Below are 15,030 nucleotides of genomic sequence, written 5' to 3'. Positions count from 1 at the left end.
ATTCCCCTCACAGGGACTGTGTGGCTGTTAGGGCCTGGTGGAACACTGAGAAGCTGGTGCTGGCAGTTGCAGTTGCTGGAGATGGTGGGGAGGGAGGGAGTCTCTCAGATGTTACTTCAGCGCTCTCATCCCCCAACCTTTCGGTGGCTGCTTGGATTATGGCAGGCCTTAGCCAACCTCCCCCCACCAGTTGTTTTTGGACTACAGTTCCCATAATCCCCCGACAAAGTGGCCAATAGCCAGGGGTTATGGGAATTGTAGGCCAGCATCTGCAGGAGAGCCAAAATTGAACAGCCCTGGCTTATGGTGTCCGTGCCTTATGAGGGCTTCCTTCCCAGAATCCTCCAACAGAAAACAAACCAGGGCAGCCTAAATCGAGGGGTTCCCACCCTTGGGTCCCCAGATGTTGTCTCCCATCATACCCAAGCCACCATGGTGAAGGCCATTAGGGCCAACACAATGGAGCTGTAGTCAAACAACATCTAGAGCTGTAAGGTGGAGACCCTCGGCACAGATGACCTTCCTCAAGAGGAATCCAGGGCCTGTAAGAAGCTGGTAGAAACACATAAGATGCACAGATGTTACCTGAGGGCCAACAAATTCCTCAGAACCACAAACCAGGCAAACAAAGGATGATTGAAGGAAGCAAAATCACCGTTTATTGAAAACCAGCGCTGCTGACGCTCCCAGTACCTAACGGTAAAACCTGAGAGACGTGCCCAGCTGCCTGGGTCACAAGTTTTTATACTTTGGCATAACTACATAGCTGGGCATCAACATTCAGCCCCAAAGAACCAATCAGTTCATTACATTCGTACATATGCTTGCATAGAGGCTGGACTTTGCGCTCTAAGTTTCTATTTCACAGCAGAGAGATAATTAATTAATAGAAGAAGCCTTCACATTCCTAGAACAATACAGTTACTATTCAGGGGAGCCTATCTCTCCCCGCTGCTGCAAACCCCCACTTATTCTGCTCTGGGCAGATAGCTGACTGAACACTTTCTTTTGGTCTGTACTTTTCCATCCCACAGAGGCACTGACTTGCAAACACACTTTCTACAAAGCAATTACAAAGCAGCTTTCTGAAAACGCATTTTCCATTCCACATCTCCCCCCTTAGAAGCCATTTTATGGCTTCTCTTCTTGTGGAACCTTGTATACATAGCCATTATATGGGGGGCAGTTTCTTTTCTTACTATTCTCTCAACGGCCTCTCGTCCCAAAGAGATAAACAGGGGTAATAAACAAAGCATCAATAAACAACCAAAAAGCAATATCAGAACTCCTCCCGCCATGGTTTTCAAACCTCCAAAGTACTCAGACCAATTTTCAAACCAATTGGGGGTGGCTAGGCCTTCCCAGTTCTGGACTGGAACATGAGCTATTTTGCGCATCCGGTCAGTGATTTCCTCTATGGCCTTCCCTTGGTCATTGATCTGGATACAACAATTAGACAGGTTGAATTTTCCACACACACCACCCTCCATTGCTAGCAAATAGTCAAGTGCTAGCTGATTTTGGTACACTGCTGTGCGGAGCTGAGTGTTAGTTTTGGCTAGGCAAGCACGGCTTGTTTGGCTAGTGTTCATAGACAAGCTCGGATGTCCATGTGCTTGAGAGCCTTGGCTCCCCCCTCATGGGCAATGTGGAATAATGTTGTATAATATTTGGCTGGCCTGTTAGCCTTCAGGCCTTCTTCAGATATTTGGCACCAAGTCTTTAACTGTAGCACTCTGGGATGCAGGAGGATCAGGAACAAGAAACCTGCATCACGGCCTTTTCCTCGAACACAAGACAGGGCAGCCGATGGATGTTCCGTCATCATTGGCCTGGACTGGGAATGCAAATGGTGAACCCCCTTCAGGAAGCAGCTGTTGCTGATGATAGTTAGCCTGGTCTGTCACACTGCCGGTTCTTCTGAAAGCTCCTCTCTCTCTCACTTGACCACTGCTTTGGTCTGTAACAGAAAGACATCCCTTTCGGGAGAGACAGTTCAAGGCAATCCTGCTTATGCTAGAAATAAAAGACAGATGCATGTATTACCAATTTCCCTCCCCTGGGTAGGGACAACATGCTGAAACTGAGTTCATGAGTAGCCCAATACAATAAATAAACCTGAGGCTATTTTCAATTTGATCTTTTGGCATTTTCTTTCCAATTTATGTTTTTGTTTTCCTGCTTGCCCTCTTTTCTCCCCCCGAAGTCCAAAACAGAAGATAATGTCCTCATTTACTTCACCTGATGAGCAATCCTGAGCAGGAGGCAAAAACAATGAAAATCAAAAAGAGAAAATAATAATGTTCACATCCATACCCCTTTGTGGGTTTGTGACTATAAAGGCATTAAAATCTGACAGGTCAAACAGTCTTATCACTCGAGAGGCCACAACATAAACTCCAGTGCTCGAACATCCAGCTGTTCTCCCGAAAAGTCCAGAGCGTGTACTACATACGTTTTTTCTTTTCACAACAATCCTTCGAAGCAGGCCAGGCCGTTTAAATAGCTGGCCCAGTGTCACCCAGCAGTGTGGTCGAATGAGGATTCAGACTCAGGTCTCCCTGGTCCTAGTCCAGCACTCTAACCACTACGTTGGCTGCCTACAGACTTACAGACTTCTGTCAGGGCAATCAATTTCCATCCAGTGTATCTGACTTCATGATTTGTCAGTGACATCTGGCCTTTGGGATTTTCACTGCCCCCATCTAAGCCACGTGTAGGTAGTGTTCCAGCTCTCCGTCTTCAGCCTCATCACTAGCAAGCTTGGTAGGGCAACAATATCCTCATAAAAACCTATAAAAGAAATAGTCCTTGCCCCAAACAAAAATACTATACCTTTAAAATCTCTTTTGCGAGGTCTAAAGTCTCATGAAACAAACAGGCTTCTTTAATAATTAAAAAATGCATTGTCCATAGTCTTGCAGAAAAGTGAAGCCTGTGATAAACACAATTTATTATCAAATCTCTAATCAGGAGCTGTGAAAACAGGGTGTGGGTTACAAAAACTTGATCCCTTTTAAAGCTGGGAGGTTTTCCAGGTAAAATGCAAACCGGTCCTTTGGAACTCTCTGCTACTTGGTATATATAATCTGGAGTCCTAAAGTTCCCTGTGAAAGCAAAGCAGGGCTGGCGGTGGGACAAATTTATAAATTTTAAGCCTCAGACCCATTGATAATAGTTTACAGCAAAATCAATTAGCAGAAACATTTCATACATATTGCAAAAATATAAAACAATAACTGCATTTGACTATCTGACTTAAAATCTCTTTTCCTTCTTACCCACAATGACAAGTTGCTGTTCAGAGATCTTCCTTTTCACTCAATATTGGGAGTGAGGAGACTACACTCCAGTCATAATTTAGCATTTGCCCGACTCCATGTTGGAAACACTTTTCCATGTACAGTCTATACAAAAACAACTGAAACAGAGTTAGAGGAATCTAAGAGCCCCCTCTTTTTAGTCAAGCAATTTCATTACAGCCATAGGCCATACAGAAAATATAAAGAAAATTAAAAGTATACATTAATACAAAGCTTTTCTCCAAGCTCTCTTTAGCTCAAGAAAGTATTACAAGTTTGTAATAAGGAAATCACCATAAGCCAATACTTCAGTATAAAATCACATTTAGCAAAAACAATGGCATCTGAATGGCAAGGACACACACACACTCAGACATTTGGGAGAATGGAGTGGACAGAACTCGCCCTTTCTTCAGCATATATATACAACCCAGCCTCTATATAGCAAAGCACCAAAACACTCTCACATATATGACAAAAAACAACAACAACAACACACCCATCAGCAACACAAATAGGCAGAAAGGCAGATTACCCTCTGCATTTTAACAAAATGTGGAATTTCACACAAAGCCTAATAGAAACAGAACTGAACAGAAATAAAGTTCTCAGGAACAGAATCTTCACAGAAGCATCTCTGGGCACCCATAGAAACATACACACATATACACACCCACAGCTCCCCTGAAATTAGCATCAGTCACAGTTAACATTTAAACAAACATTTTTGATGGAAAACAGGGAAGTTCACATTTTAAATATCATTTTAAAAAACACAACAAAATGAACAGCTACATATTTCAAACTGCATTTAAACAAAATAAACTGTGATATAACATTTAAGTCTGTTTAGGGCTTAACCCATGAGCAAGTTAACCAGTCAAACGGAACAAAGAAACCCCAAGAAAACACAGTCACTAGCAAAATGGTCTATAAATCTCACAACTCAACCCACTACATACTTATCATTCTGTTAAAAACTTCCCTTTTGTCAACACCCCGTGTTGGTGTGAGCAGGTGCAGGGACTTGGTGAACTGTCCCTGCCCGGGAAAATCAGTGAAGTCAATTTGGATATACTCAATTAGGGCTGCCTCTACTACCTGAGCCCCAAGGAGCACAACGGGCTCCTTCCTGGCACATGTCACACAACGTGCACAAGCTTTTTCCCTAAGCAGACACGTTGCAGACATGTAGGGATTCCTGCAGTAGCCTTGCGGGGCCATTTCTTCCCCTATGGGTGGACTGATGGTAGTGTTCTACCAAAGCGTGTCCCAACCCTCTGGGCATTGCCTGCCTGCTGTCTGGCTGAAAGGAACCAGACCTAGTCCCTGGCTGATGACTCAGCCATCCTGGTTTCATCCTCTGGGTGTTCTGGGTGCTGTGAGTCCCAGAGATCTGTGGGTTTGAACAACAGGATCCCCTGTCGGGCTGGATCTGCTTGCAGACCCTCAGCCACTCTTTGGGCTGCCTGGTCAGCCCTCCTGTTGCCTTGTGCCTTTCTGCCATCCCCCCTTTGGTAGCCCCTGCAGTGCATAACAGCCACTTGCTGGGTACACCAAACAACCTTGGGCAGGCAGAAGATCTCCTTACTGTGTCTCATCTTCTGGCCCCCTGTGCTGATGGTAACCGGTTTGCCCTCCTTGGGGAGGCCAGGCTGGCAAAGTCTCCTGGCTCCTGCCTCTCGGGGGCCCCTGTGATGGTGGTCTTCCAACACCTGTCCCTGTGGCATCCTTCTGCCAGACTTGTTGTGACCACCGGCCTCCCAGGCAGGAGTTCCCGGTTTCTCGTGGGGCACTCCTTTCCTTCCCTGTGACCCTCCTCTATATCCTGACCTGTTCCTTCTCCTGCTCAACTTACCCATGCCTTCTGAAGTGGTGGCCGCCAAAAGTTAAACTTTTGTCTCTGGCCATGAGCCTTTCCTTGGGCATTCTCTGCCCAAGCCTACTGGAAGGCTCCCGGCTTCATCCTGCGCTATCAGGACTTTGGTGGCCTCCGGTTTCCCGTCCCACCACGCCTTCCACTTCCTTTCTATCTCCTCTCCCCTGTCTGCTGCTTTCCTTCTCTGCTCTCCTACAACCCTGCTTCTCCACCTTCTGTCTGTCCCTCCTTGTCCTACAACCACCCAAACATTACCTTCCTGGCTTCACAACAAGCAACTCCAAACAACATGCCAAACCTTCAGTACTTCACACTTTTCCTTTTCCTTTCCTTAAACCAGCCCCTTTCCATCTGCCTTTCAACAATTAACCAGCCTTTACATCACATGCACCAAATAAACCTCCTGAAACATCTCTACCTCTCTGCACCTTTCCAAGTGAATCTGTGCCAATCTCCTGCAACTTGCACTTCTCCTTTTGAGATTTACCTCCATCTCTGCTGGGCAAATGGTCCCAGCCTGCTTGCCTGGGCCTCTGCCCTCATGTCTACTCAGAGGGTTGCCTGTTGCTTGCAACAGCTCCTGAACCATGGGGAAAGGCATTTGGTCTTAGGGACCAACCTGGTACCTATGTAGGGGTTTAGCCTGGGTCCCCTGTAACTACATTCCACGCCTTCTGGATTCCTAACATCTTCAGTGGGCCAGGATCAAAATGATCCTGCCTTCCTGATTTCTGAGTTGGGGGAGAAAACAAACTGCCTCCTTCCTACCGTGTTCCTAATTCCCACTGGCCTTGGGGATACGGAACCCCAAGTGCTTCACACGGTCCTGGCAGGCTTGGGCCTCTGGCTCTCGGGACTCTTGTAGCCTGAAGTCCCTCAGAGCCCCCCCCCCAAGCCTGGCTTGAAGCTCTTCTGCATCGACCCTTCCCCTCCCATTGTTTTCCCAGAGGCGTGCTCTCTTACACTCTAAACAAACAGACAGTTCGGGGGGGGGGGACAAACTGCTGGTAGAAAGACAAATTCACACTTCGCACATCCAGTTTCCGCTCTCCTCCCGTCGCCAGGACAGAAAACGTACTCAGGAGTCCCACCTCTGCCAGTGCAGGGCCACACTCGGGGTGGGTTTGTCCCTACTGGACGCCCCCTCTGCACTCAGCAAAACTCTCAAACTGCACACACACACACAGAGCACCTACCCTCCCGTTTCCTCCTCCCAAGAGCCGATCCTGCTTTCAGGCAGTGCCCCCTGCCTGCAGCGGCTCTGACACAGGGTGGGCTATTCCCTGGCCTCCTACTTGGGGATCCCCAATACTTCTTCTGTCCGGACCCCTTGCGTTGGTGTGCCTCGTTCCGCGCCCATCTTCGGAGGGCTTGGGAGTCTGGGTCTCACGCCGCTGGGGGTCAAAACCTTCCTCCTTTCAAATGGGAGGAGTGGTGCCGAAGGGTTGTTCCCCCACGACGTGAGAAAGTGACCCCCCAAGCAGCCACCGATGGGCAGGTAATCACCAGCAGACCATCCGAGTCTTAACGGCACCAGTTTATGTTACCTGAGGGCCAACAAATTCCTCAGAACCACAAACCAGGCAAACAAAGGATGATTGAAGGAAGCAAAATCACCGTTTATTGAAAACCAGCGCTGCTGACGCTCCCAGTACCTAACGGTAAAACCTGAGAGACGTGCCCAGCTGCCTGGGTCACAAGTTTTTATACTTTGGCATAACTACATAGCTGGGCATCAACATTCAGCCCCAAAGAACCAATCAGTTCATTACATTCGTACATATGCTTGCGTAGAGGCTGGACTTTGCGCTCTAAGTTTCTATTTCACAGCAGAGAGATAATTAATTAATAGAAGAAGCCTTCACATTCCTAGAACAATACAGTTACTATTCAGGGGAGCCTATCTCTCCCCGCTGCTGCAAACCCCCACTTATTCTGCTCTGGGCAGATAGCTGACTGAACACTTTCTTTTGGTCTGTACTTTTCCATCCCACAGAGGCACTGACTTGCAAACACACTTTCTACAAAGCAATTACAAAGCAGCTTTCTGAAAACGCATTTTCCATTCCACACAGAAGCACGCAGACAAAGTTTGTCTGACACTCGGGAATCACCACTTGAAGGCATCCCACTTAGGAATATCTATTTCAACATCATTCCCCTTCCCGCATCTGTTTTCCCCCCTAGGGATTTCACAGGGAATGCAATTTCTTCCATTGGAAAGCAGGTGTGGAAGGCCTATCCTTGGGCCGAGTACTTGTGAGTATACATAGCTCTGCCAGAAAGTTGGAATCTTTGCCTTGATGTTAGCCACAGTAATTGTGATTTCGTTAAAATGAAATTATTGGCTGTATGAAATAAACCAAGAACTTAGCTGACTAGACCAAGACAAACACTTTGCAAGATAGCTCAGCAACTTTGCAAGCAAATTGAAACCTGGACTGTTTAGTTTTAGTTTAGTTTATCTACAGTCAATGACCAAACAAAATAGCTCCTGAACAATAAATTTAAATTTATTTGTAACAATAAATTTAGTTACAAGAATAAAATCAAATAAAATAAATTAAGATCCAATTTGCAAGCATCTTATTTTGCCGAATGGTTGCTATGGTAGCATAGTGTATCAAAGGGCTGTTTTGAGGGAATTGAAGGAGGTGGGACAACATGTAGACTGGAGAGAGAGTTAAGTACTGCTGGCAAATGGTGATTGGTGCATACTCTCAGTATAGTCTGATGTTTGACCTTTAATATAATCGGGTAATTGGTTATGTTGTATGCCCCTGATTGGGGGGAACTTTACAATCCTCATTTTGCATAATATTGTAACTTTATTCTATAACGATTGAGTCAGACAAGTGTGCTGTAAACCCTTAAATGGTGGGTCTATGTTTGCAATGAGATACTGTGCAACATCAAAATGCCCTGTCTTGCCCTGCCTGGAATGACAACAAATGGAGCTGGTGCTCCTCTGTGTGTAGCTTAGGCTCTCTTGCACCCACTATCCTGACCAGCACAGAGAAACCAGGCAAACTTTGCAAAACCTTGCAAAAAAAACCCGGCAGGTTTCCTCTGTCTTGCACCCAGACCCAAGGAGACACGGACACAGAAGTATTATGGAGGAACTGGTCACTTTATTAGGGGTACAAGGTTTTAAGACAGTGCCTGCACAGGCACGGCAGCTGGGGTTGGCATTCAGAGCAGCAACAGTGCGGGCTCGGATGGGGGGGGGCACCACGTGGCCACCCCCGCCCTAGAATCTCATGGCACAGACACCTCGGCTCCAGGCGGCCCACCTTCCAGAAGGGGGCGCCCTTCGTTGCCGACCTAAGGTCAGGACCCTGCAATTTACATCACCTGTCCGACGCTGTAAAGCCATACGGAAGGGTGTCGGTTGCAGGGAGGTGGGAGCAAGGCAGCATCCCTGATCTGTAAAGCCTCAAGGGATCTGCCCCTCCACCTTACAGCTAAAGCTTACCTAAGGTGCCGCACCGCATCAGCCGCTCACCTCCGCACTGTGCCCGCCACAGCGGGCGTCAGCCTAGCTTGACGCCCCGCCACCCCACAGGCCTAACAGCACTGTTGCCAACCCCAGCCGCAGATCGTCTAAGAAATACCTCATACCAAGGGGGGACAAGTGCACCCCATCACCGCTGAATAACTGGGGGAGCGAGAACGCGATGTCGTTGTGTGGGATGCACCCACCCCCCTTTGAGGCGATGAAGCGTGCCATGGCCGCGTTCACCCCGCGCCTAGCCCTATCTACCTTGTTCTGCTTCACCGCCCCCCTCCAGACTCGCCGCTGAGTGATGTCAGACCAGATGACCACCAGCCCCGGGCACCAGGAGAGGGCGACCACCAGGTCCTGGGCAATCTGTCTTGAGAGCGAAATGCCAGACTGGTCCACCAGGTCGTTGCCTCCAAAATGCAGCAGCAGGACATCCGGGACAGGATTCCCTTCCAGGAACTCGTGCAGCATCGGCAGGAACTGGGCCCTCCGCATGCCCCGCCGGCCAAGCCACTCCACAGTGGCCCAACGCCACAAACCAAGCTGGGTTCCAGGGTCGGCGCTCTGCGCCCACTTGCGTGCCCAGAAAATGAAGGAATGGCCCAGTATGAGGACTCTTGCGCGCTGCCCGGCCGCCCTCGGCCCAGCCGACTGAGGCCCTGCGCAAGAGGAGAAAGCGTTAGGAGTGGCACAAATAAATGGTTCGTGGGTGGGGGTGGGGCAGAATTTATGCGCCCATCTACCGCACGTATCGGCGGTAAGCCGCTGACCGCCACCTGCCCAGCCGCCGGATTTCCGGGCCCAAATAACCCATCCGAGCAGCCATGGAAACCGCCCCAATCCGAAAGGAGTGGGGGGCCAGATCCTGGGTAGGCACCCCCGCCGCCACAAAGGCTCTCCTCATCACCGCCCAAAACTGGAATTGGGTCACGTGGCGCCCATTAGCGTGGATAAAGAGGCACCCCATAGCTGAACCCCTGGCCTCCGTGTAGTCCTCCAGTGCACGGACTGGGCACAAGCCCGGGTCGCCAGCGGCATGCCCCTTGCCTCTGCCCCTTGCCTCTCTGCCCCTTGCCACTCTGCCCCTTGCCTCTCTGATCTGTTTTTGAAAACCTAAGGTGCAGTACCACCCGGGAAGCACCCACGGTGAGGTCACTGAATTGAAGTACCCTACTCGTGGGGCCGCGCCTGCTCCTGGGGAACATCTCTCCTACCCTAAAGGCCCCGAAGAAAGCAACCAAGGCTGCCGCCCTGAACAGGACCTCCTCATAAGGAGACGCACAAACCCCGGCAAGTTGCCGCAGTGCCAGCTGCAGCGCCTCTGGGGTGACCGGCCTACGTCGGTCAGGTTGCACGGGCGTCTCCCTCGCCCAGCCCTCCAGCATGCGCCGGACCCTGAAGTCCCCAGAATGGTCGGGGAGGCCCCTTGCTTTCCCAAAGAAAGCCAGCGCAGCCAAATGGCCGGCCATGGTGCTCACCGCCAGCCCCTGGGCACGGAGGTGCACCAGGTACTGCATCAGCTGTTCCGGCGGCACAGGCCACACATGGACCAATCCTACCTGAGCTCTAAACTGCAGAAAGGCCCTGACCCTTTTGTCGTAGGCAACCCGTGTCCTGGGCGCTATGGAGGCTTGGATGGCCCTAAAAGCCTCTACATCCCAAGGTTCCACAACCATTCAGGCACCTGCTCGGGCTCCTTGGCGGCTCCAGGTGCCAGCTTCCGGAAGCGCTGCATCTGGAAGCGAGACAGGGCATCTGCCACCTCGTTCTGCACCCCTGGAACATGCTGGGCGGTGAAGAGCATGTTATGGCGAAGGCATGTTAGAACCAGGGCCCGCACCAGCCCCATCACCCTCTGTGATTTGGAAGTCTGGCTATTAATAATCTGAACCACAGCCAAATTATCGCACCAGAAACGCACGACCGAGTCCTTGAAGGACTCGGCCCAAATGTGCACCGCCACCACAATGGGGAAGAGTTCGAGGAAGGTGAGATCCCTTGTGATTCCCCGTTCCGACCAGCTGCCCGGCCATCGTTCCGCGCACCAGCGCCCTCTCAGGTACAGGCCGAACCCAAGGCCGCCCGCGGCGTCTGACTGAACCTGGAAGTCGGCCTCGAGCAGCTGGGAAGAACGCCAGAATGACACCCCATTAAAGGACTCCAGGAACCTGAGCCAGAGCCCCATATCCTCCCTCATGGCGGTAGACACCCTAATGAGGAAATGGGGTCGATTACACCCCACCATGGCGTCACACAGGTGCCTTAGAAAGGGGCGGCCTGGAGCCACCACCCTGCAAGCGAAGTTCAGGTGGCCAACCAGCGATTGCAATTTGCGTAGCGTTACCTTCCTAGCCTCTCTGCATTCCCTGAGCAATTCCCTCATGATGCCGAGCTTGTCCCCGGGGAGGCGTGAGAGCTGTCCCACCTTGTCCAGCTCTATCCCCAGAAATGTAAGCTTCGTGGTCGGGCCCTCTGTCTTGTCCTTAGCCAGTGGCACCCCCAGATCCCCGCAGAGTGCCCTGAATGAGCGCAGTAAGTGTAGGCATTGGCCAGAGCCCTCCCTTCCTCCGAAAATAAAGTCATCTAAATAGTGAGCGGAGGAACGTAGCCCCGCCCTCCGGCGCAGTGCCCATTCCAGCATAGAGCTGAAAGCCTCAAAGGCCGCACAGGAGACCGAGCATCCCATGGGGAGGGCTCTGTCGATGTAAAATCCCCCTTTAAATGCGAAGCCCAAAAGGTCAAAGTCATCAGGGTGCATGGGCAGGAGGCGGAAGGCGGATTCAATGTCGCACTTCGCCATCAGTGCCCGAGGCCCACAGCCCCTGATCATGGCCACAGCCTCATCAAACGATGTATACCGTACTGAGCAAAGGTCCGCCGGTATCCCATCGTTAACCGAGTCGCCCCTTGGGTAGGACAGGTGGTGGATAAGCCTATACTCTCCCGGTGCCTTCTTAGGGACCACGCCCAAAGGGGATACCCGCAATGTTGGCAGTGGCAGCCTGTCAAAGGGGCCCAGCACCTTCCCCAGAGACACCTCCTTGGCTATCTTTTTCGCTACTATGTGTTCCATCCCCCTAACCGATTTTAGGTTGCGTGCAAAACTATGGACCCGCCTGGATTGGCACGGAATCCTAAACCCCTTCACAAAACCGTCCTCAATATAGCGTGCGCGCTCCCTGTTGGGGTAGTCACGCAGCAGCCTCCGGAGCACCGGGATTTTAATTGGGCTGGGGCCCTTTTCCAGCCGTGGCTGCTGGGCCCTTTGCCCCTCCCGGGCCTTGGTATCCCCCTTTTCCCCTAAGGGCTTTGGCCCGCTGGCAGTAGATACTGGCGTGCCGCCCACCGCAGAAGCCACAGTCATGCCGGTACTTGCACGGGGAGCGGGCACACTTCCCGTTCTTGTTAAATTCCCAGCACACCAGGGGACCTTGAACCCCCTGTGCGCCTGAGGCCGAAGCCGCTGACGCTGCCGGTGTTTTGGAAATGAGGTGCCCGCTGTCGGCGCGCTCGCCAACCAAGGGCCTCGCGGGTGTCATAATCTGAAGCCATAACTCGGGGTGCTGCCTTTCCCAGGATATACCCGCATTGCTGGAGGCGCGCTCGCGGAACGCTTGGTCGTAGCGCTCCCAGGCATTACGAGCAAAGTCCATGAAGGCTCTGTGTATAATATCAAAATACTTAACGAGAGCGGGGCCCCGCTCTGGATATTTCTGCATCAGAACACCCATGTAGATTGTGTACCCCGAAACCCAATTTGCCCAATTATGCTCAATGGGCTTCCGCTTTGTCCTCTCCTTGTCCTTCCCCTGGGACCCCTCCTTCTCCAGTGGCTCCGGCTCCTTGAAGAGCAATTGGAACACGTCAATGCACTCTCCTTTCCAAATCCGTTCCTTAACTGCTGGAAGGAGGTGGTCCCCCAAGGGTACGGGCCCATCCCCAGTATGCCAAGCAGAGCTGAACTGCGCCGTTGGCCCCTGGGTGGGCAAAGCAGCGCTCCCCCCTTGCCAGACCTGATTACAGGTGGCGTGTGGAGATGCCCAGTTAACTGGCCCTGGGAACCACCCGTATGGTCCGTAGGGGGTGCTAAAGGGCAGTCCCCACGGCCAGGCCCCCTGTGGGGACTCACCATTGTCATCCCTGCCGTCTCCTGGTCCTGAGTCCACCGGTTGTGTCGTGATCCCCGCTGGTTCCTCGTGGGCAGTTCCCGCCGCCGCCTCCAAAGCTGCTTAGACGGTCAGCAAAGCCCTGCATTAGTTTTGCCTTCTTTTCCGCCCTGTTTGACTTTTTTGCATGTGGGGGCACCCCCGAAGGCCCCCCGCCCGCCTCGTCGCCCTCTAGAGTGGTGCGCTGCCTCTCAAGGGCCTGCAGCCGTGCTATAAACGCCCTGATGGTGCCCAGTTCCAAATCGCCCTCATCGTCGGAGGAGGATTCGGCGGGTGCGTTTGGCCTCTTAGGTGGCCGCGTTGGCTTGCCACCCTTCTTGGCTGGAGCCTTCCCACCCTTTTTAACTGGGGCTTTCTTAACTGGGGCTTTCTTAGGGCCCATGTCCCAAAGGATGAAGCTTATGGGCCTGTACCCTGCCCTCAAGTGCGTAAACGAGTGACCTGGCCGGCGCAAGGCCTGACTGAGGCCTACGCTGGCAAGGAAGGCCTATGAGTCACAGCGCCTGCCCCACCTAGCCGTGGTAAGGCCCAGCCCCACTGAAAGGCCCCCAAATGGAGCTTAGGCCCGGCAGGGGAGGCGCACGAGCCCACCAGGGAGGCCTAGTCAATGCAGGCCCCCAAAATGGGTGTGTGTGGGGGGTTAGGCCCTACAGGCCCGACAATAAAGGCAAAGGCCGCCCTTAGCAGAAGGCCTAAACGGGCCCTGGGTTGAAGGGGTTCACACAGTTCAAGCCAACACCCCCAACGTCCAATCAACCCTCCCCCCAGATGACCGGGTTAGTCAATTGCCCCCCCGCTGAAGGCCTGGCGCGGCCTACTGAGGGCCTGGGGCGGCCTGCTGCCCTCACTCGATGCCGGGCAGCTTGGGCCTGCCGGGGCCTAGAAGCCCTTGTGTGGAGAGGCCCGAAGATCAAAGGCCATTCCGAGGAGGACTTGAAAGCCTCTCCTGTGATCCCCCCAGAGCCCGTTACCACAGGCGGCCGGGCTACAGAGGCCCTGGCCGCCGAGCCGCTCCAATCCGCTGCTCGCTCGAAGGGCCGCTGCACTGCTCCCCGACGTTCCGCTCCCGTGGGCCTCCTGCTCCGGCTTCCGATTCGGGTACCCAGCCGGCCACGTGGAGGCCCCAAAGCCGAGCAGCAGCACGTCCTTCCTTCTGCTCGGTCAGGGAAGGACTGAGCCGGCACAGGCCTGCTGCCGGTTCACTGCTGCTAGCCCCGCCTCCGAGACGGAGCCGGGCCAATGGGAGCTAGCTCCCAGTGCCACGTGCTCCAGGGGGTGGGGCTGAGGGCAAACAAGCCGCGCAGCCTAGAGCGGCTGCGATCGGCTGGCTTTTAACAGCTGCAACTGGTAGAAATGTTGACGTGAATATCTTTGCATTACTGTAGCCCTAGGCTTATTTTTATTTTTTTACCCTATGAAAACAGCTTAAAGTGAAAAATCCATCAGAAGATACAACATACGTAATTGTGTGGGTGGGGGGTGATGTGTATTGAGACCATGATGTGGATGTAGAGGGTGTTTAACCCTTTCTATGCCATTTTTTAGTCTAAAATTATTTAGCTCAGTGGCTGTTTTCAGAATTAGATAGCCATGCGGGTGCATTTTTGTTAGTGCAGAAATAATGGATTAAACACCCCTACCTCTGAGCCATGGTCCTGATACAATTTGCAGCTCCACAAAGCTGCTCTTTGTGAATAAAAATAAGCCCCTAACTTGATGAAGACACATTTAATGTCCTGCCTAGTTTGGCCTATAGATTTTAGTCCACCACTCTCACCCCAGTCTTGTAGCTGGTGGTGGTGGCTGCTAGCTGCTTTGCCATTTGGGGTCCTTGCCCAACAAGAAAGGCTTCTCTCCCAGAAACACACCCCTACACAAAATGAACTAGGCAGCACAGATAATTCCCCTCACAGGGACTGTGTGGCTGTTAGGGCCTGGTGGAACACTGAGAAGCTGGTGCTGGCAGTTGCAGTTGCTGGAGATGGTGGGGAGGGAGGGAGTCTCTCAGATGTTACTTCAGCGCTCTCATCCCCCAACCTTTCGGTGGCTGCTTGGATTATGGCAGGCCTTAGCCAACCTCCCCCCACCAGTTGTTTTTGGACTACAGTTCCCATAATCCCCCGACAAAGTGGCCAATAGCCAGGGGTTATGGGAATTGTAGGCCAGCATCTGCAGGAG

General features: G+C 52.2%; 1 protein-coding gene across 2 annotated transcripts; it reads right to left on the bottom strand.

Moving 5' to 3' along the window:
- Positions 1-636: 636 nt before the first annotated feature.
- LOC128330009 (uncharacterized) lies at positions 637-12,051 on the bottom strand. Of its 2 annotated transcripts, XR_008309915.1 has the most exons (3): positions 10,371-12,051; positions 3,282-9,345; positions 637-1,979 (listed from the first exon to the last, which is right to left on the bottom strand). XR_008309915.1 is itself a non-coding variant. In XM_053262124.1 (2 exons), the coding sequence occupies exons 1-2, from the start codon at positions 12,048-12,050 to the stop codon at positions 8,956-8,958; spliced, it is 2,070 nt and encodes a 689-aa protein (XP_053118099.1). In that variant the 5' UTR covers position 12,051; the 3' UTR covers positions 637-8,955. The 2 variants fall into 2 exon arrangements, 1 of the variants encoding a protein (XP_053118099.1); XM_053262124.1 differs by having other exon boundaries at positions 637-9,345.
- Between the last annotated feature and the right edge of the window lie 2,979 nt (positions 12,052-15,030).

This window comes from Hemicordylus capensis, chromosome 6 (genome assembly GCF_027244095.1).
Source record: "Hemicordylus capensis ecotype Gifberg chromosome 6, rHemCap1.1.pri, whole genome shotgun sequence".
In the NCBI taxonomy this organism is placed as follows: Eukaryota; Metazoa; Chordata; class Lepidosauria; order Squamata; family Cordylidae; genus Hemicordylus; species Hemicordylus capensis.
Note: the sequence above shows the minus strand (reverse complement) of the source record. Positions and strands in the feature narration are given on the sequence as shown.

Excerpts from the sequence above, each read along its gene's own strand:
- LOC128330009 (XM_053262124.1), bottom strand. The coding sequence starts at position 12,050 with ATGACTGTGGCTTCTGCGGTGGGCGGCACGCCAGTATCTACTGCCAGC. Across the intron at positions 9,346-10,370 it reads CCGCCAAGGAGCCCGAGCAG|GGCCTCAGTCGGCTGGGCCG; the intron begins GTGCCTGAATGG and ends CCTCTTGCGCAG.